At 39.1% G+C, this 22,042-nt stretch overlaps 1 protein-coding gene across 2 annotated transcripts; it reads left to right on the forward strand.

Moving 5' to 3' along the window:
* Positions 1–899: 899 nt before the first annotated feature.
* Positions 900–21,733, forward strand: LOC121513683 (annexin A2-like). 2 transcript variants are annotated; one of them, XM_041793596.1, is made up of 13 exons: positions 900–1,011; positions 6,838–6,899; positions 10,802–10,898; positions 15,999–16,093; positions 16,202–16,315; positions 16,610–16,700; positions 18,257–18,336; positions 18,714–18,773; positions 19,007–19,100; positions 20,108–20,203; positions 20,557–20,615; positions 21,069–21,191; positions 21,521–21,733. In XM_041793596.1, the coding sequence occupies exons 2-13, from the start codon at positions 6,849–6,851 to the stop codon at positions 21,578–21,580; spliced, it is 1,020 nt and encodes a 339-aa protein (XP_041649530.1). In that variant the 5' UTR covers positions 900–1,011; positions 6,838–6,848; the 3' UTR covers positions 21,581–21,733. The 2 variants fall into 2 exon arrangements, with proteins under 2 accessions (XP_041649530.1, XP_041649540.1); XM_041793606.1 differs by having other exon boundaries at positions 10,805–10,898.
* Positions 21,734–22,042: the final 309 nt, after the last annotated feature.

Genomic DNA, 22,042 nt, shown 5'->3' on the forward strand with positions numbered 1-22,042 from the left:
AACTTATTCAAATTTTTGGAGTTTACAGAGTTTGAAAGACGCACGCCTGGTCGAGGAGACGAGTCAGAGCATAACAGAGGGAAAGACAGCAAAATGTAGCCAGAATATTCACAATGCTTGGAGGAATAGAGGAATATTCACCCTCTGCCATTACTTTCAGTCGTCCGACAAGACCATGGGTGCTTCTGCCATGACAGTCCACATGTAGTGAAGCCAATGCTTTGCCTCACCATGTCTCCAGCCCACCGGGGAGAGAGTAATTGGCAAATTAGATTTTGGGAGTGTTCGGATCACCGTCTGGATCCAGGAATGTTTTTAAAGGATTCTTCACTACTGGGAGATAGGGCTACTGGCGGAGGTCTGCGCTCTCTCAGTGCTTTTCTAGTTATATATAGTGTAAGGATGTTCCTAAGTGTCTATTTCCCCATTTGGCTAAACGCTTATTTAAATTCAATATATTTACATTCAAAATATAAGTCTTAACCACCAATAGTATTTTTAGACCTGCTGTTTACCTCTGACTTGGTGCAATATCTGTTCAGCCTTTCATTCTGATGTCTCTATAACTGCATGTCCATAGGATCCTGCTGCATGCATGTGCATGAATGTTGAGCCTATGTGTAGCTTCTACTCCCTAAAGGTTGTCCAGGTTCCATAGCTAGTCCATAAGTTGCATACCATGAAATAATAAAACATTTTTTTTAATTATTATTAAGACTCAGAATTGTTACCTTGATATACAGTGTCTCCTGTAACTATTTCAATGGAAACTTGCCAACCAATCAGAATCCAGCATGGTCTCAAAGCAGTGAGGAATTTATGCCTCTGTGTGCAGTTTGGTGTGTAACAGTCCCGTCCACTGAGTCATCCAGGGACTCAGATTGGCTGGACTGAGAGTGTGTGAGCATGTGTGTGTGTGAGTCAGCTGGTATAAACACCACACCCTGTCCCGTCCTGGATCATAACGGAGCTGCTGCTGCTCGCTGCCTCTCTGCTGCTGCCTCGCTGAAGGTAAGGAAACATGAAAAACACACCTCTGACTCTTACTTTGGACTGATATTCCAGCTGTCCTCTACTCCAGACACAAAGAAATGAATGACCAGCTCACTAAAATAGAAACTACTTAGCTGTTTGGCACTTTAACTGTGAGAACCATGTAAAAACATGTCTCAGAGAGTCTTTATTGAATGTGTTAAGAGTTATAATCTCACTCAAGAGACTCTGGATGAGATAACAGGCTGCTGGTGGATGGGTGCGGCTGGGTAAAGTCTTCGCTGCACACCCACTTTGCTCTCTGCCCGCCTGTAATTACCAGAATATCATGATCATGTCAATTACTGAAGGGAGGATCACAGAGAGGTGATGGAGCGCCTTTATCTGGTAACAGGAGCAAAGAGTTCATGAACTGCAGTCTGAAGTTTACTTCTACTTTTCTATGCCTCTTTATCAGTTGATTCTAGAGACAGAAGTTGTAAAAAAGACATGGATGACATGGTTTTAACATCACAAATCAAAACCATTCACAAACTTGCCAGAAAATAGCCACCTGCCTTCCACTTCTAAGGACTTTTTCCCAAAAGTAGCTGAAGAAGCTCCTGAATAAGGATTTCTTTAACTATATTGTTAGCCAAAGAATACTGATAATACTGTTCATTCAAGGTTTCCTGAAAACAGAAGAAGTATCAAAACTAGAGATGCTCCGACTGATACATATCTTGAAAAATCTCCATCAACTTGTCTGCTGCTGTGGGTCAGTCATCCTCCTCCACTCAAAGCAGACATGGTAAATCTCCCCAACATTGTTGAGTCCCATCCATCCTACACCGCTTATCCTGTTCAGAACTTCAAGCACCTCCTTTGGTGCAATCATCCACTTCAATGGCTCTTCTTGTCGTTTCTATGCAGACAATATTCCACTTTCCTATCATTTCCACCAGATGACACAACTGTCTCAGCTTGGACTTCATCTCACCTGATATTTCTAAATGGGTGAAGGACCGTCACCTTCAGGTCAACCTGTCTAAGACTGAGCTCATTGTCATTCCAGCATCCAACCATTCAACCACAGATCAATACCCAGCTTGGTTCAAATAAACTCATGGCCTCTGAGTCTGCCCATAATCTGGATGTCATGGTTGACGACCAGCTAACCTTCAAGGGTCATCTGGCCCTGATTGCTGAGTCTTGTTGTTTTACCCCCAATAACATCAAGAGGATCAAACCCTACCTGATAGAGCATCAACACAGCTTCTGGTACGGGCTCTTGTATAATTGTTCATTGACTACTTCAAATCATTACTGGCAGGCCTCCCTGCATGCACGTTTAAACCTCTGTAGATGATCCAGAACTCAGAATGTCTGGGGTACAACCAACCAAGAACAGCACATGTTGTTGCAGTTGTAGCTCGCATCAAATTCAAAACTTGAATCAATGCTTACAATTTAGTATTGCTCCTGTTTACCTGGAATCCCTCATGCAGGTCCACACTCCTTCTTGCACTGCTCTCAGCCAACGAAAGGCATCTGGTACTTCCTTCACATTATGGCCCTAAGACATTGGCTCAACTCTTCTCCTCTGTTGCCCCCCGATGGTGGATTGAATTACCAACCTCGCCTGGGTCTGCAGAGTTCCTTCCCACTTTTAAGAGCATGCTAAAGACCCATCTCTTTAGAGACACTCTTCATTTAGCCTGACTCCTCTCTGCTATTGTAGTATGTCTCCCATTACTGTTGGCTTGCACTGCCTCACTCTACTTCTGGGGTTTTGCATCAGGCTCTTTGTGAGCAACCCAGCTCTTGGTACTTTGGTCATTATTTGTTTTTGAAGACAAATTAATGACGGTGATAAGATGATGTTAATGATTGGTTGTTTCATTGCTGATGTTTATCGTACAAAAAAAAAAACGTCTATACACTATCTGCATAGCCTCTAGCACTTCAGGGCAGCACCTCTGTCTGACTGGACTCGAAGCACCTTGTGGCACCACTCATTTTGTTTCTTCATCTCTAGAGCTTTGCTTGTGTTGTACTTACTCTCAGATGTACACCGCTTTGGACAAAAGCGTCTGCTAAATGATATTGTAACATACGTTGACACATGTTGCTCAACAGCTAAGGCCAAACTTGACAGCATCTCTTCGGTCCAGGCCTTTTCATCCCTGGTGATACGCCAAAGACCGCTGGCAGTTTTCAGGCCCTTAGGACATCCACAGCATGACCAGGGGCTTGTGGCAACCCTACCACCTGTTCAGATGGTACCCTATGCCATGCTTACTCACCACATACACCCCTTACTGTGCTCCAACAGTGTGGAATTTGTGACTTTTTTCAACAGATTGTTTTCTCATGCCCCTGGTAATAAGCTAGGACATCCAAAGCATGGCCAGGGTTGTGTCAATCCTCGTTCCTGCCTAATGGTGCTCTCAGGCAGACGTACTCCCCATTACACACTTTACTTTAGCCTCAATTTTTTGCCCAAACATGCCTAACGGTTCTTTAAAGCACTGTATGTAGTATAGTAAAGTATAGGTATCCACCAATTTCATCATAGATTATCAGTATTGGTATCTGCAGCTCTCACTTGGGTTAGAGATGATTGGTTTGGTACAGGTATTGGCCTATCCCAGCCACTGAAGATAAAAATAAACTGATCTTACTCATAGTGGATCATACTGCTTCTGTGTTGGTCAATCTCACTTGCAGATCATCAGTATCGTAGTGGCTAATAGATTATTTGACCAATCTCACCCCTGAATGATCAGTACAAGCAGATCTCACTCAAAGATGATCTCATCAGTATCAACCAGTCTCACTTAAGAATAATGAGTATCGTATTGGCTGATATCATTCAGGTATCTGTACTGGCACACCTTACTCACCAATGACTGTTAAGGTATCAACGGATCAGTACCAAGCCAATCTTATTTGAAGATGATCAGTATCAATATCAGCAGAACCCAGTTCTAGATGAACAGTATTGCACTGGTTGATTTTATTCTTAGGTAATCAGTTTCTTTTTGGACAGAGCTTACTCATGGATGGTATTGGTCAACCTCACTGATTATCTAAAAAAAAAGGATTGACTCAAATCACATATGATTTCAGCCAAATAAACTAGTGAAATGTTATTGTTTTGTCCTCCATAACTTGGATTTCGAGATGTTCTGCCTTTTATTGAAACTTTTGAAAGACTTTTGAGCTTGGGCTTAGCACTCCACTGATGCTCTAGATTGATGTGGAGTGCAACTTTTCCCTCCAACTAAACCAGATAGACTGTTTCATATGTTCATGTGAATGTGAAATATGTTCATGGACATATTTCACATTCATCAGGGAAAGCTCACATACAGTGTGTTTGGGAAGGGCAGAACTTTTCAAAAAATTCTTGCAAGGTGATTGGACAAATGATCTCCGTCCCATTTATTATGGGCCAATCAGAGCAACAAGACAATATGAGGATGTCGCAGCTTTAGTAATACCCTGAGCTCTACAGGCTGGCGCTGCCATAGTTTATGAACTGCGGAGATTCTCTGTGAATGCAATTCATGACAGGGGCGGTCAGAAGATGTGCGAAAACATCATCTCTGCCAAGACAAGCTTTTGCCGTAGTTGCTCTTAGTTTTAATACAAAAACAGGTGTCTAGCTCTGACAATAATGCCGCTGTGGTTACACCTAAGGGAATAACGCCACTAGCAGCCATCGTATATACCAACTCACACTACCACCAATCCCTTCCTCCTGTAACTATTGCAAACTCATGCTAAAAGATAGTTGGAGAGCAATAACATCTTTTCTGCATGGAAAGCTTTAAGTGTTGTTTGCTGCTCTTTATTTCAAAGAGAAATGTAGTCCAGTACTGATGTTATACTATAGCTACATCTGGGCTAATCACTGCACTGGCAGAAGCCACTGCTATTGGCTTTTTGTACAACTAAACCCTGCCCATTGCCAACTGCCTTGTTCTCCTCAAATCACACTGATTGGTTGAAACCGTTTTCAGACCAGGAACAAATGTAGATAGCAGCTTTTCTAATTGGATGTGCCTGATGACAGAGATGGAGGCTGGTAAAGCCATCTGCTTTGCAAAGTTACCTCACTCCTAGATGACTAGTGTCACTTCCAGATGACTGGTATCATATGATTAGATTCATATATGACTGGTATTGGCATATCTCAGTCACAGATCACGAGCATTGGCCAATCTCACCCACATATAACTGACATCAGTACAGGCTGGTCTGCTTAAAGACAATCTGTATTGGTAGCAAAAAAGCGACTAGGTATTCCTGTTAAACTAAAAACTACATCTTAGGTCTCCAGTAAACTGTCAGATAAGTGTAATTTGTAATTTGTTTCTTTAAAATGTTTGAATAGATATAGATGAAGGAATGAGGTGAAAATAAAAGGTTGAATGAACCCATCAATATTTGGACTGTCAACATTCTGTTCATACTTTACAGTACATAACCTCTAATAAAAACGGTCATCATTTCATCATTTCATTATGGATTAAACTGCAGGGATTGTTTACGCTCAGTGTTGCTAGGCTATGACCAAAACACACTTCCTGTTCATGCTGTGTGAGAAGGTCATGAGCTTTCCGTTTCCTCCTAGTTGTGTTAAATTCGCTGCAGAGTTTGATTTCTCTGACTAATGTGAGTCTATTACGTAACATGTTCCATACTGTTTGCTTTGTGATCCATTTCCCTTATCAGTACCACCGGCCTCTCCTGCAGACACTCCCTATGGGATGTCCTGGTCAACAAATCAAACACACCTATCTGTACTCCCACTCTGATGAGTTTACAGCCCTCAGGAATCTGCAGATTTAAACATTAACAGAACATTGATTAACTTTTTTTTATTCCAGTTCATCTGAAAAAGGACCAAATATTGATTTTCAGCTTTAGAAAAGCTACATAGATGTTAATTTATTGGACTAGGGACTCATTCTCGCAAGAAACCCAATCAAATGTTGACTCATCTTAAGAGGCTACCCTTTTTTTTTTTTTTTTCCAAGACAGTCTGGCTGCAGACATCTCTGCACCTGTATATCTCAGAATGAAACTATATGCTAAAACTTTCTAAATAAAATCATATAAAACGTCTGTTTAGGTCTGTCTAAATACAGGATAAAGGCTTGTCCACAGTGAAAACTTTCTAGCGCAGCAAGTGTAGCTTACATAGCTCTGTTAGTTGCATAAGCTAGTAAATAATGTAGCTACATATATAATGTAGCTAGTGGATAAAGCAAAGCTCACAAAGTGGCTATTTAAGCTACATATCTACATTATCTTGGAGTAATTTTGGTAGACCAGCCACTCTTGAGAAGGTTCATCATTGTTTCAAGTTTTCTCTGTTTGTGGATAATGGCTCCCACCATAGATGGCTGAAATCCCAAAGCCTCAGAAATGTCTTTATAACCCTTTCCAGACTGATAGATGTCAGTGACTTTGTTTCTCATCTGTTGTTGAATTTCTCTACATGGCTCCATGAAGTGCTGCGTTTTGAAATCTTTTACTTCACTTTGTCAGACTGGTTCTATTTAAGGGATTTCTGGATTCAACTGGTCTGTTGCCTTTCTTCACTACCGATCACAAATAATTGAAATGTTTAAATTTCTGGCTGTCAAATGAAGAAGGTGTCTTTTGAATGATCAGGAACTTGATCAATGAGGCCAGCAAATTAAGAACAATTCTAAACTGTGACCTTAGGTAGAACTGTGCCTTGTAGTGTTTCTATAACTATCAGATATTATTGTTAATGTATAAGAAAACAACATCTAGCTGGTGTATTGATCAGAAAAGCCCTGAATTGTCTGTCTTAACTCTCTGCAGGTCGACTCAACATGGCGCTGGTGTCTGAGTTTCTGGGTCAGCTAACGCTGTCGTATGGAGGGGTGAGTTACCTGCACACTGACTGTTTTCATCAGTAGATACAATGTTGAGGTTGTTCTCAGTCAGCGACCTCCTTTTTATGTCTGCTTGACTTAATCTTTTTTAATGACATAATAGCACTGGTATTCACATGTTCATATCTTTACTGGTTGAAGCTCTGGGAGGATCCATAGCATGGAGACCCAACTGTGTTTTACTGCTGTTCTAAAGCAGATAAAGGTGTGGGTCATTCCCACCCACAGTTCACCTGATAAAATGAAGACCAGATCAGAGACTGCAGAAACACCAGTGATTCACTCTGACACTGTAGGAGGAATAGAAAAGAAATCTCCAGCAATACTTGTAGTTTAGAGAACAACTTTATTAGACTGATGCGATTCGGCGTGTAGCCTTCATCAGGGTCATCCCTGTAGAGTTTTAGCCACATGCTTTTCTCCAGACTCAATGAAAACAGCTTTGCAACCCACTTTTGGGTCCCAGCCCACAAATTTAAAACCAAGGGTGTAGAGTGTAGCTGGTCTTCACTGCCTGTTAAGACAGAAATAGGTCCAGGAGTAGCAGGCTGAAAGGCGGTGAGCTGAAGAGTCAGACATGCCTGTGTTGAAATATAAGTTAAAGCTACATGAAGGCTACATGCCAAAACGCGTGGGTCTAATAAAGTTGTTCTCTAAACTACATGTGTTGCTGGAGATTTCTGTTCTCTTAAAGACTCTCTTCATCCTCCATGCACCTTGTAAGTTGGTGAAGTTGTGCCAGAGTTACCCACTTCAGCTCTACTGTGGGAGGAATAACAAGAACAATGGAGTGATTCTATGTTGAAAAGCAGTCAAATATGTTAGATGCTTGATTTCCCTTTGTTGCATTGGTGCTTTTTACTCAAATGAAAAGTGGCAGCGAGATTGAAAAGAGGGTTGTGCCACTTAGGGAGCAGTGGGCATTTACTGGAACTTCAGTTACGTGTCAGTATTTCAGCAACATGGTCTATCACTTGAGCCGGCCTTTCTTAACACCCTGAGATGCTTTCAGAATAATCTGAATTTAATTCAGAATTACCATGAATATGTAGATCATTAACCATCCTGAAATCAATAATCAAATTGTGTCATTTCCTTATCTCCCTCCTCGTTTAATCATGCCATCGTCTGAGTCTACAAATGAATAGCCGTATGTCGGTAAACGCTGCACAAGGATCATGCTCGTCTTTTATTTTGACTTCTACAGGTTGGAAAAAATGCACCAAAATGTGTTTCTAAGGTCCATGCGCCCGTTATATGAAAACGCAGGCATTTTAATTGTTTTAAGAAAGTGCTCCAGAGCAGTGGTTCTCAGCTGGTCTACCCACAGCCTCTTAAATGTCAAATCACGACCCAAAGTTTCAACAATGCATACCAGGGCTGGGCAATTTATCAAAAATTGAATTAAATAACAATATAGCCTGGTGCAATTTTTTAAATTGCAGGAGTTGCAATATTTCTTTAACCTGAAATTTGAGTCAAAATACCGGTTTAAAACCGAAGACCTATTTTTTTACTAGACTACAAAAAATCCAGCTTTCTTCATTTTATACATTTTTCTGATTAAAAATGAGTATGACATAAAAATGATCTTTCCCTTTAATGCAATAATTCCTTTCCAATTTGCAATATGAGTCAAAATCATCACAATTAGCTATTTTTTTCTAAATTGTTCAGCCCTTGTTTAATCTAATATTTTGTTGTTGCTTGTGTTTGTTGGAAAATACATAAGATAAGTAATAATTGCATATCAAATCGCAATTGCAATATGGGGGGGGGGGGGGGTCACAACTGGATTATTTTCCTAAGTCGTTTAGCCCTAATGCAAACAAAATGTTGCAGTTCTGATCTTGGATTGACCAAAATATATGACTGAAAAGAGATAGGACCAAACAAATTAATGTTTCCACCCATTTACCCATGATAGCAGGTAAATTTCTGCCAAGTTTCCAAAGAGGGAATTACCCAATTTAAAATGGGAAAACAGCTGTTATCCCAAGAAGATTAGATAAATGAGTTGAAATATTGAGAAAGCACTTACATTTGCCAATTATTGCTGTGAAACATGGTGAAATTAAATGTACAGATGTTTGCCCACTAATAGCCTCAGTATTTCACAGAGGCATGCCATACATTTTACAACACATGCCATCAGACATGTGCAATTTAATGAGCTGTACTATTCATTTAGCAACACATGTAATCAGACATGCTATCAGTTTAGCTACATGAGCTATAAATTCAGCATTAAATGCTGTGACTGATGATATGCCGTTATAAAGGGTCACCAACATGTACCACTCTACTGTGACACCAGCGCCATCTTCCACCATGATACATAGGTAAATGTTTTAACTACACATTTCTTGTCTTTATTGGCAACACATGGATATATCTGGTGCATATCCATGATGAAGTAATGTTATAAACATATCCTTCCTGAAGATCCCAGTAAACTCAAAGCAAAGCTGATCTCAGCAAACATGGTAAGTCCAGCCACTGTAACCAGTCAGAGAAAGTGAGAGCAGAGAGTGAACTCGTACAGTGGGGGGCAAGCCTGATGCTATCAGCACATCATTGGCTGTTTAGAAGCGTTAAGTTTAGCATGAATAAGACTCTTTTTCAGCCCTGGAGTTTCATGTCTCAGACCAGCCCATTTTAGTTCACAACCTTCTGTTGAAGATTTATAATTGTTAGTATATTTTTATATTACTGTTAAATTATTAATCATTTTCCTAAAAACAAGCGTTAATGGTTGCCTATTGCGCTCAGGTAGAGATATTCTGGAACCAGTGTTATCATGTGCAATTGTTCACACACTGCAGGACAACAGCTAGCCTGGACCTTTTGTGTCGCTGACAACAACAGCCACACTGAGCTCCATACTGAGGCCTGACACTACTACTGGCACAAAAATCAAGTGTAAAAATTGTAAGAATTATTCTCTTAAGTCAATAAAATCCAGGTTCCACTATCAAAAAATAACTTCCATTATAGAATTTAGACTATTTCATATTTTGACCTACGAGATTTTACATTTGTGTAAGTCTATGCATATGTTTTCCCCCAATCAACTGTAAGTCAAGTTAGTGTTGTTTACATGTCCTTGAATAATGAGGGTTTTTTCTAGGCACCTTTTATTTAGAACAAGTCAATATTGTACTCTTCCTGGTTCTTCCTCACTCAGTCGGCAGCTGCTGAAGCTACTACTTGCAAAGAGCTTACTTGTATACTTATAAATACAATTATACAAGCTATAAAATCATGCAGTTCATTGATTAGATTACCAAACTTGGATGGTGGTTTGCACTCTGTGCTGTGTTGTGTGTTGGACATCCAGTACTGCTAGTTTAAATGTGTCATCTCCACCTGGGGCGTTTACATCGAGTAATAACAAAATAAATTTGCACATTAGGCCTCGTAAGAGAGAGAGAGAGGACAAAAGAGGGAGAGTGTTTTGTGAGGAGAAAACACAACTCGAACAATGAGCACTCCTGCTCATGTCTATACCGCGTGAGTGCAGCCGTTTTAATGCCACTGTCCCAGCCCAGCCTACCGGGAATTCTCCCAGTTCTCCAAAATAGCCACTCCAGGCCTGCGTAGATATCATCATTTTTATAATGTAAACAGTCCAATTAAGAAAGAACTACCTAGCACTGATTTAGATTCATATACCTATATTTCATATACCTATGTTTCCAGTTATGCCCGTTTATACCATTCCTGTGATACATGCCAGCTGAACACATGAAGACAACAACCCAATACCACTGCAAAACAATCTTTTTGCTCCTGAATATTTTCATGCCTTTGTGTATTTTTTAAGTTTCCTCCTAAGCTCTCATAATGAACAGCAGGAGACTTTGAGATAAACTTTTCTCTCTCTTCAGCAGGAAGCAGAGCCCACATACCCCACTGTGGTGCCAGTACGAGACTTCGACCCCGCCAAAGACGCTGCCAGACTCGAGACCGCCATCAAGACCAAAGGTGAGAGGACAGGTTATCTAAAGAGGGTCGTGTGTTTAAATAGCTAATCAGCACCTTTGGTCACAATGTACACAAGCTACACTGTATGTTTATCAATGGTTATGCCTAACCAGTACCCAAAAAGAGCCACATTATCATCAGCTGTATCCCTGTCAGTCTTGATAGGTAGTGTTTGCTCTGCTTATTGGAGTCGACAACACTTCATCTGAACAATGAATCAGCTCTGGAGATAACCGTGAGAAACTGGCTAAAGATGGGATACCTCTTGCTTAAAGTTCAAGATATAAATTATCATAAGCTATTTGGGTATTCCCCTGGAGCGCTGACAGACAACTACAAAGTCTGGATCCTCTTGTTTTTGTTAACATTGCAGAGCATCCCATCATAGGAAAGTGAATTTGGTCTGAACTAAGCTTTAGACTTAAGCTCTGAGTCTTTTGAAGTGGATTTGTTTTGTTTTTTTCGCTCAGCAGTTTTCACTTTTCTTTGTGGACAATGACTCAGACTTTGATTCCCTGCAGTAACAGTCAGATATCCCATTACAGAGTGGCTTCAGTCCATGAATGAGCTGTTCAAAGAATAACAGCATGTTTCTCCGCTTAGATCAGAAACCTACAAATGTTTTTGTCTTCTGAAAATGCTTCTAAAACTTCAATAGTAAGAAATTTAAACAAGTGAGGCAAATCCTCCGCATGTTTTGTTTGTTGGAAGAGCTGAAGGATTTACCAGCTGCTGTCGTTTACTTCCTGTGTGTTAGCTGTGGTAAAAGCAGGACGTCCTTGAGCAGAGAGGAGGTTTTCCTTTGTTTTCAAAGCTGAGACTCAGAGTTCAGACTATAAAATAAACTCAGTGTTTTCCTCTCAGCAGTTGAGAGGAATGAGTAATTATGTAAGATAAAACAGCCTTATTTTATTCAAATCAAGGGTTTGGGGGTCAGTGAAGGAAGATTATTTGTTAAAAATGCCATATTTGTCTTCATGGTTACTATAACAGTTACAGAAAAAACTGGGATGGGATGGTATTCATTGGAATACAATGGTAGTCATTATTAAAAGTTCCTCTTTTGCTGTTATTTAATTCAAAAATTTCTATGTATTCTGGATTCATCACACAAAGCTAAGTATTCTAAGACTTTTTTGTTTTAATATTTATGATTACGGCTTACAGATCACGAAAATAAATAATCCATTATCTCAGAATATTAGGATATCACAAAACACAAGTCCATAAAAAGATTTATAATACAGAAATATCTGCCATATGGGAAAGTATGCTCATTTTTGCACTCAGTAATTGACTAGAGCTCTTCTTGCACAAATTACTGCATCTTTGCAATGTTGCATGGAGCTAATCAGTCCGTGGCACTGCTGGGGTGTTATGAAGCCCAGGTTGCTCTGATAGCAGCCTTCAGCTCGTCTGTATTGTTGAGTCTGGTGTCTCTCATCTTCCTTTTCCCCAGAGATTCTCTACGGGGTTCAGGTCAGACCAGTTGTCTGGCCAGTCAAACACAGTAACACCACGGTCAGCAAACCAGTTTCTGGTAGTTTTGGCTTCACTGTGGGCAGGTGCCAAGTCCTGCTGGAAAAGGAAATCAGAATCTCCATAAAGCTTCCCTGCAGACGGAACCATGAAGTATAAAATCTTGTGGAAGATGACTAATAGTGTTTACTCTAGACTTGATAAAACACAACAGACCAACAGCAGCAGTACCTCAACAACTCCAGGTGTTTCCAAATGAAATTCAAAATTTAGTTTCATCTGAACACAGGACTGCACAACTGATGATGTCTGTGGTTCAGGAGCAGCTTTACACTAGGAACATGACACTTGTAGTCCATTTCCTGGACCCGTCTTTGTGGTGGTTCCTCATCCATTGACTCCAGCTCAGTCCACCTTGACAAGCCTCTGAAGGCTGAGCTCATCCCTGTTGCTTGTGCTCCTTTTCTTACCACACTTTTCCCTTCCAGTTAGATTTCCATAAACATCCTTTGATACAGCCTCTGAGAAAAGCCTGTCCTTTCAGCAGTGACCTTCTGGGGCTTACCCTTATTGTGAAGGGTGTCAAGAATCGTCTTCTTGGACAGATGTCTGGTCAGCAGTCTTCACCATCATTGTGGTTGTGTTTACTGAACCAGAGTGAGAGAATGAAGGCTCAGCAAATTGGACTTTTCCACAACACTGGTATTTTGAGAAGGTCGATTTTTGATTTTTGTGAGCTGTACGCTGTAATCATTACCCAGTTTCATTCCCCGCTTGGAGCAAGAATGGTGTGCATACTCTCAATGGTGTTTTTGTGGTAGGGGGCCTATGCTCATTCAAAAACATTCAGAATCTCTTTAATTTACCAGGAACTTCTTTCTCTTTCTACCTTCAGCTGTATACAGCAATGCACAGCTATAGTGTACCCTGGGACAGCTCACTGACCCCCCATCCATTTCATGCATCACTGACTAAACCCAACAGCATTGTTTCCACCTTTTATGCTATTTTACTGGAAGCTATTGATAAACCTCTTTCTATTTACAGTGATTGCACGAGGGACCTACCATTTACTGTTTGTATTCTTAACTGGAATTCAATCTGGCAAAACACTCTCTTATTTTCCAGAAACTTTAACCACCAAGTTATTCAGTTAAATGTTATTCATCACACTTATTACACTCCTCACACTCTCTAAACAAAAGCACTATCATTTCATATGGTTTTGGAGTGCCCAGGGGTTGCAGATTTCTGGAGGGGAGTTTGCGACGCATTACCACGCACAGTATATCAGCCAAACCCATTCAGTTCTCACCAAATGTCCTTCTGCTTAATGACAGCTCTAATGTAGAGCTTTCAATTAAACAGAGACTTGTCTGTTAAGCTGGCCTCACCCCTGCCAGGGGACTCATAGTCTATAGATGGAAACTTCCACATTTATTATTTGTGCAGAAATGTTTGTTGGATTTAAATCATTTCTGTTGACCTGCTACCCATCTATCTTCTGTTTCATACTCTGCACATGTATACAATGAATCCCTCTCTCCTGTATATTGATTTCTAATGTGACTCAACTCTATGTTCATGAATATATGTGAAAAATTAAAAAAGGAATAAAACAATTAAGTCTTGAAATGTTTCGCTTTGTATGAGATGAAAGTTGAACTTTTTGAATTAAATCAAAGCAAAAATTGAACTTTTTCATGATATTATAACTTTTTGAGATGCATCTGTTGGCTATATATTTAAAAGTATCTTTAAACTTAAGTTAAATAGACCAAAAAAAAAAAGTTCAAAAATCTGAGATGCACTTAAAACTTTTTTAGCTCTCCATTTTTTTTATTGACACAGCCTGCACACTTCATCATAATCTCTTTTAAAAATAGTAATATGATACAGCACACTTTTCTATAGTGGTGCAGTCAAGACCACACTATCCAAGACCAAGACATGCCAGAGTGCATCAAGAACAAGACAAGACTAGGACTTTTGGGGGCCGAGACCGAGACAAGCCCAAGAACACAAAAGTCAATACAAAAAGTCATGACAGGGTTGAACAGTGACAGAGCACTCTCTTGGATTTTATTTTACTGGTAAATAAAACTGACAACAAAAATCAAGGTGTCTGCACCTCTGTTTTTAAAGCACCATGATGCAAAAATCTCAAATTTTGGTAAATTTATTCAACTAACTTCACGTCAAAATTAAATCCTTTTATGTCTTAAAAAGCCACTAACACATCTGGAATTGTTTCAAATATCTGAAAATTAGATTTCTACTTAGATTTTTCAGGTAAACGAGGTCTAAATTAAGTGTTAAGGGGTATTTGTGACTAGAAATAAGATGGACGGGTTTGTTAAGAGAGTTTTTGCAGGTTTCTAACACATAAGTTACTTGAAAAGATATCCCACGAGGCATTACAATCAGGGACTTAACAGCACCTGTTTTAAGTCGAATTACAACATAATCAATCAGGAACTGAAAATGACATCATGCCCAGCCTGAAACAAATTTAGTAACAAAACACTGAAAAATTCATGCACACCACCATGAGTAAACAAATAGAGGTGTGGATAAAGACCACAACATGTCCTTAAAAGTCTCTTTTTTTCCATGGGAAATAAAGAGTTAAAGAAAAACTTAGTTGCATTTAAGAAACATTAGAGACTGCAGCATTTTTTTTTTTTTTTACCTAAACCAGCACGGTGGAGTCTTAAAATATTAGCCCTTCTACTAAAAGCCCTCTCAACTGGTGCAGAGGAGGCAGGAACTTCACTGGTCTTGATGGAAAATCCTGAGTCCAGCCAGTCTGAGACTGAGACAAGACTGAGTAAAAATGCTCTCAATTCTGAGACAAGACCAAAACGATTCAACATTCAAAATGTGGTCTTGAGACCGGTCTCAAGGCCAAGAACGTTCTCAAGTACTACAACACTTCTTTACTGTTTCTTTAGGGAAATATGTCTTGGACTCCAAGTGCTGCACACAATAAGCTGCAAGATGATAGCATAGAAGTAATGAATTAGACCAAGAGCAACAACAATCCAGATGTAGCTACAGAGAGTTGTACATAAAAGATCCAACCACATATCCCACAAACCAATATTGAAGAAGATTGTCAAAGAAATTGTAAAGAAACCCAACACTAACAAATAACAATGAGAAAAAGATCAAATCTAATGTTATTAGATTAGAAAACAGCGAACACCATGGTGTTACTGCACAATCTGACCACAGCCTCAAGGAACATTTAAAATCCTCATTGAGGTGGCTACAAACAAGTTTTTAAACTTTATACTCAAGGTAGAGGATATGAGATGGATCAGACAGAACTTGCTGTGCTCGCCTGAGAACAGACTGCTCATACACGAACTGCAGGGAGAGGTTTTTCATGGTGGTCTGCACCAGACCAGCAAGTTTAGATTTTAACTGAACAGAGGGACCACTGTACCAGGCTGACATCCTGTTCCATGCATTATGCGTTCCAAAACAGCCTGATAAAACAAAGACATGATCTTCTGATCAGTTGGTGTAATAGCCCCAGAGTCTGTCTTGATAGCTTTGAACGTTGAACCCTTTAAACCCTTTAAAACTGAAGTGAGTCTTCTTTAAATCCTCCAGGTGTAGACGAACAGACCATCATCGACATCTTAACCAGACGCAGCTACACCCAGCGGAGAGAGATCGCCTTCGAATACGAACGTATCGCCAAGAAGGTTCTTCATGTTTCCTCATCATGACAGAGATTTACCTTTCACATAAACACCTTTATGCAAAGATGATAATAAAACTGACTACATCGCTGTGCCTCTGTGTTGTTACAGGATCTGATCACAGCCCTGAAGGGGGCGCTGTCCGGCTCTCTGGAGGCTCTAATTTTGGGTCTGATGAAGAGCACCTCACAGTATGATGCCTCTGAGCTCCGAGCCTCCATGAAGGTCAGAAACCATCAGTTTTAGAAAGTAACTAAGAAAGTATTTCTACTAAAACTACACAGAAAAATTTGAGATACTTGTCATATTTCAGAAGTCTTAGAAAAATGTACCCAATTATCATTTTTAACTCTCAGATTTTTCTTTAAAGGACTACTTTCACATGTAGGTACCTCAATACAAGCAGCTGTGTAGTCCTTAACCAGATCAGCTTAATGACTCTGTCAGACTGACTTTTTCTATAACAGAAGCATTAATGTACAAAATGACAGTTCTTACCTGGTGGTATTTGTTTGTTAGGGTCTGGGAACAGATGAAGAAACCCTCATCGAGATCGTCTGCTCCAGAAGTAATGAAGAGCTGGTGGAGATCAAGAAGGTTTACAAAGAAAGTAAGTGAAGAAATCTTGTTAAAAGGCTCATTCAGTTAATTAGAATGGAATAAGATATGACAAAATGTAACTATTATGTCAAGGGACATAAAAATTAGACTGACAAGAGTTTAAATTTCTTAACTGATTTTACTTGATTTCACTTAGGCTACATTGCCTGGGCTGGAAATGTCAGGGCTCAGAGGGCACATTACTGCACACCCTTGATTAAAAATCATAGGAAACAACTACATAAATGTATTAAAGATATGACAACAGGCAGTTTTTATTTTCTCCAAGACTATAAGTTGCGGTTGATTAAACAATACACTCTGGATAATTTCAATAATAATCAATAGTGTGCAGAAGTTTGCCTGTAATTTTTGATGGTTTAAAATAATAATTAAAACAAGAATCACATCATTAGGTGCCCAGAACTTATATGATTGTTGCTGTGGTCATAAGAAGGCATAAATATGGTTTGATTTTTAAGTAGTATTGTACTGAGGCACTGTAACAACTTTATCCATTATGAAAAATGAGAAATAAAAGAAAGTATCTTTCTTATTTTAAAGCTTGTGTTGTAAAAATAGCTATTTAGTGCCATCTAGTGGCTGGTGGAGGACTCTACCTATCCTTTTAAAAGTCCTTATTAAAAGTGATTTAGGTACATTTATGCTTTTAACCAAATATGAAATAGGTTTGACAACAAGATTTTTAAAATTTTGATTGTTCCATGTGTAAAAAACTCAGAAATGTTTCACCCAGACGATTTTAGTTGTGCAAGATCTTTTGGCACCCCTTGCTCATGGCAAAGGGGTTCGGGGGTTCTCTCCAGGTACTCCGGTCTCCTTCCACCACCAAAGACAGGCTTGTTAGATTAACTGGTGACCCTAAATTGACCATAGGTGTGAGTGAGCCTGCTGGTTGTATGTCAGCCCTGTGACTGACTGGCAACCAGTCCAGGGTGTACCCTGGCTCTCCCTGGCAGCCCTGAACAGAATGAGAGGTGTAGAAAATGGATAATAATAATAAAAATAATAATAATAATAATAATAATATGAAATATTTTAACAGAGGCAACTGCAGCCAGTTATAGCATCTTTGCGTATCCAAAGCTAATCATAAAAATGTTTCTATTATTCATGTTACATGGCAGATTTTATCACATTTTCTTCATGTTTGCAGTTTTCTTATTTTTTCTTGACTAGCAGGCCACATTGAATGAAGAGAAAGGCCAAATGTCCCACGTGCCGCCCGTTGGCCATCACTGAAGTAAAAGATAAAGTTAGCATGCTAAGCTAAGCTTTCTGTCTGTGACTTTTAGCATACAGCGCATGTGGTTAGCGAATGAAATTTTTCTAAAAAGAAAAAAAACTCTTTTTCTTTTCATTTATTTAACTACAACGTCAAAATATGACTTGTTAAAACGTACAGGCGCTGTTTGAAAAAGAGCTGGATGTTTTAGCACTGTAAGCTAGCAGGCTCAGTAGTAGCAGAGCTAAGTGAGCTAAACCCTTTATTTCTTTACCTTGGGTTGTTTTCTTCATGTCAGTGTCCTCTGTGTCTTCTCCTAGTGTTCAAGAAGGAGCTGGACAAAGATGTAGCAGGAGACACATCAGGAGACTTCGCCAAACTGCTGCTGGCCCTGGTTCAGGTGAGCTTCATGCTAATATGCTCCTCCAGGTGCTAAATCCCGCCTTTCAGTGTTCAGTCATCACGTCTTTGCTGCAGCACAAATATAAGGGTGCTGTTAATGTTTTTGGCTAACTATGTACTCAGTGATGCAGTATCAGACCTTTAAATATTTTCAGGATTGTATGGTATTTGTAAATATAACTTCAGGTTTATAGATCGTTATTTGGTTATTGTATTATTATCAAGGAGCCTATTGTGGAAATGCTGTGTTAAAACCTACAGTCTATGGTTGAAACTGTGTATATAGAGTTAAATTTTTTAGTCCCTCCAGCACAGGAACAAAATAACCATGTCCCTTAATTTAGACACAGATATAATCATTGTCCTTTTTTACAGACAAAGAGAGATGAACCCTCCAATGTGGTTGACTATGAGAAGATTGATGAGGATGCCAGAGTGAGTTGGACCTTTTTCCATACAAAAAATGTTTTATAAATATTTATAATGAAGTGAAATGCTTAGATTTGTCATTGTATCATCTTTCTTGTGGCGTTTGTTCCATACTTTCACTTTAAGTGACTGAGATTGAAGAAAACAGCCATTTTTGAATGCTAAGGAATTTAATCATTCATACCTAAAAATCCATGAGTGATTTCAACCCATTTTCTCATCTCCATGTTTCCTCTCAGTCTCTATATGAAGCCGGGGTCAAGAGGAAGGGAACTGATGTGGCGACTTGGATCTCCATCATGTCTAAGAGGAGCGTCCCCCACCTGCAGAAAGGTGAGCTATCAACGCTAACCCTTAACACTGACATCAGCAGGTGACAAAGAAGGAACCCAATCCTCTGACAAAACAATCAAGTTTTAAAAATCTGCAAATCAAACAACATTCTCAGCTGTAATCGTAGTTATTTTACCTTCACTAACAATGTTTAAGCTGGTAAATAGCATGTTTTTTACAAGGTTGAATGCCCAGTGTCATTTTATTAACAACATTCTTGCTGCCTTTCACATATTTGTTTACCTTCTCAAATTCAGTGTACAGACGCCCTATGGGATGTTTTTTCCCTTTTACTGGTTATATGAATCAATCATGGTCGATACAATTTGGCATTTTTGACCAAAATAAAAACCTCTTAAGTGAAAACAGATTTCTACAAAGTCATTTCAACTAAATGAACATTTGTAATGTGAAATAAGTGTCTGCATGCATACACATATATATATAAGTTTCGGCATATTAACACATGTGCCATATTCCTTACATTTCTTCATGATGGATTAAACTGATCTCTGGGGGATGTTCAGAGCTTTTGAAGACTTCTTTGTATCCATCCCCTGTCTTATACTTTTTAATAACCTTTTCACTGAGCTGCCAATTTCACTAATTGTGAGACTTCTAGCACCAATTATCTGGACCTCTGTTAAATGAGGTCAGTTAAATTAAAGGGGGAAAATATTTATGCAGTCACTTGTTTAACATTGCATATGTTTTGTTTGACATTACTTTGTAGAAATCTGTTCTCACTTCGACATTACAGAGTTTTTAGTGTGTGTGTCAAAAAGCAAAATTCTATTGTGCATAATTGATTTATAAAATCAGTTAAAGGGTACAACATCTAAGGGGATGATTACTTTTTATGGGAGGTGTAATTCTTACATCAAGTGCAGTTTTACTTTTCTTGTTTTTCTGCAGTACAAGTTTTTTAGTCTTACAATCCTGTAATAAAATTTGGCATAACTCTCAAGATTCACATGTTTCTTTTTCCTGTGTGTTTTTGCTGTCAGTGTTTGAGAGGTATAAGAGCTACAGTCCTTACGACATGAAGGAGAGCATCAGGAAGGAGGTGAAGGGAGATCTGGAGAAGTCCTTCCTCACTCTGGGTAAGAAACATCACATCAGAACCACAGAAAGAGTCTTTAAAGGACTATTTCACTTCAATTTTACATCTCTCTCACATCCTGAATTCATACAAAAGCAGTAGCTTCCAGCCTTTTCTCCCAGGGAGCCCCCGAAACTCTTGTATCTAAGAAAATAAGACTTTTATAAAATAATAATTACGATATTCTATTTAAGTGTTATAATTTAATTTTCACAGTTCTAAAACAGGCAGAGCACAGACCCCAGATTGAGAACCAATGTACAGGATCATCCTAACATTTGGAAAACAACAACATGTTTCTTTTATCAAAAGTTTGCAAAGTTAACAAAGTGTCTGCTTGTTCTTTCTTCACAGTGGAGTGCTTTGAAAACAAGCAGCTTTACTTTGCCAACAGACTCAGTGATGCCATGAAGGTACTGTACCATGAATGTGAATTGAGGTAGTTCACTCAATACAGCTTTTAATGCAAGATTTGCACCTTTGACATACCTGCACTTCACTTTTTACCCCCCATGTATTTATTCCTCTATAGTGCATTATCCACTTCATATAATAAGTTTAGTTTATTTCAGACTTAAATATGGCAAAGAAATGAATTGACCTCCATCCAGGCCTTCTCGTCCAACTTCAGTGCCTGACCTCATAAATGTTCTTCTGGATAAATGGGCATAAATTCCTCTAAACCCCCCTCCCTGAAGAATCTTCTCAATACTGTGTATTACAGTCCCTGTTGGTGTAATGGGAAGGCAGCAGAATACTTTTGTCCTTACAGTTCACACTTGGTTTTATGCAAAGGCACTGAATGCTTTTCCTCTGCTGGATGTCCACATCTTCCTATAATTTCTCTTTAATGTGTTTTTTTCCAGAGCAAAGGAGCGAAGGAGAAGGTGTTGACCAGGATCATTGTTTCTCGCTGTGAAGTTGACCTGATGAAGATCAGATCTGAGTTCAAGAAGCACCAGAAAAAATCCCTGTACCAGACCATCACTGTGAGTACCAGCTAAGGCTGGGCAATACAGACCAAGATCATTTCCCAGTATTTTTTAGCTGAATATATCTGGTTATTTTTTTTCTTAGAGGATTAACAGATGTTAGCCATAGTTCCAGAATTTTAAATTTAATAGAATTCCAGTAAAAATCAAAACAAATTAGAACCTGTTTAAACAAAATAAAAATTATCTTACTGAAGATAAGTGTGTTGTTTATTGGCTGATTTTAAATCTTTACTCTGCAAAAATTACATTTTTGTCAATAAATTTTCAAACATAATTTTTGTATTTACATGATACTTTAAGTAATTATTTCTGTGTTTTTTTAGGAACACACCAAAGGAGACTACCAGAATGCTCTGCTGAGTCTGTGTGGAGGAGACGACTGAGGCCTGGACACTTATCAAACTCAGTTCTCTTTGGTTTCAGCTGACTGGAGATCTTACAGTATTAGAGCCTTTTGTGCTTAATCCAACATGAAGCAAACAGTGTCTCCACATCAATGAGCAGCTTCGGTTTGTGAAATAAAAGCTTTTCACCCATATGTGTGTTTTTGTTTTCATTCTGTGACCAGCAGAGGGCAGCAGAGACTGATGCAGTATTTATCTGGAGCTTTGAGGAGGTGAAAGACACCACATGTGGTCCAAAGAGCTGATCCAGTCATTAGTTCAACACTTCATGACTTCATCTAATTAGCTCCTCTATTTACAAACACACAAATTACAACATTTAGAGGAAAAAAAAGTATTCAAACTGCTTTGCCAAACAGAAAGACATCACCACGGTACAGCTATACTGGGTTTGTCTAGAGAATTCATTATGAGGGACTGATTATGCATTCAGATCCCCTT

The sequence above is a fragment of the Cheilinus undulatus genome, linkage group 1 (assembly GCF_018320785.1).
Source record: "Cheilinus undulatus linkage group 1, ASM1832078v1, whole genome shotgun sequence".
NCBI lineage: Eukaryota > Metazoa > Chordata > Actinopteri > Labriformes > Labridae > Cheilinus > Cheilinus undulatus.

What these genes read in the sequence shown, in the direction of transcription:
- LOC121513683 (XM_041793596.1), top strand. Translation starts at nt 6,849, where the DNA reads ATGGCGCTGGTGTCTGAGTTTCTGGGTCAGCTAACGCTGTCGTATGGA. An exon ending in ACGAACGTATCGCCAAGAAG is followed by an intron (nt 16,094 to 16,201) that starts GTTCTTCATGTT and finishes GTGTTGTTACAG; the next exon opens with GATCTGATCACAGCCCTGAA. An exon ending in GAAGTCCTTCCTCACTCTGG is followed by an intron (nt 20,204 to 20,556) that starts GTAAGAAACATC and finishes CTTTCTTCACAG; the next exon opens with TGGAGTGCTTTGAAAACAAG.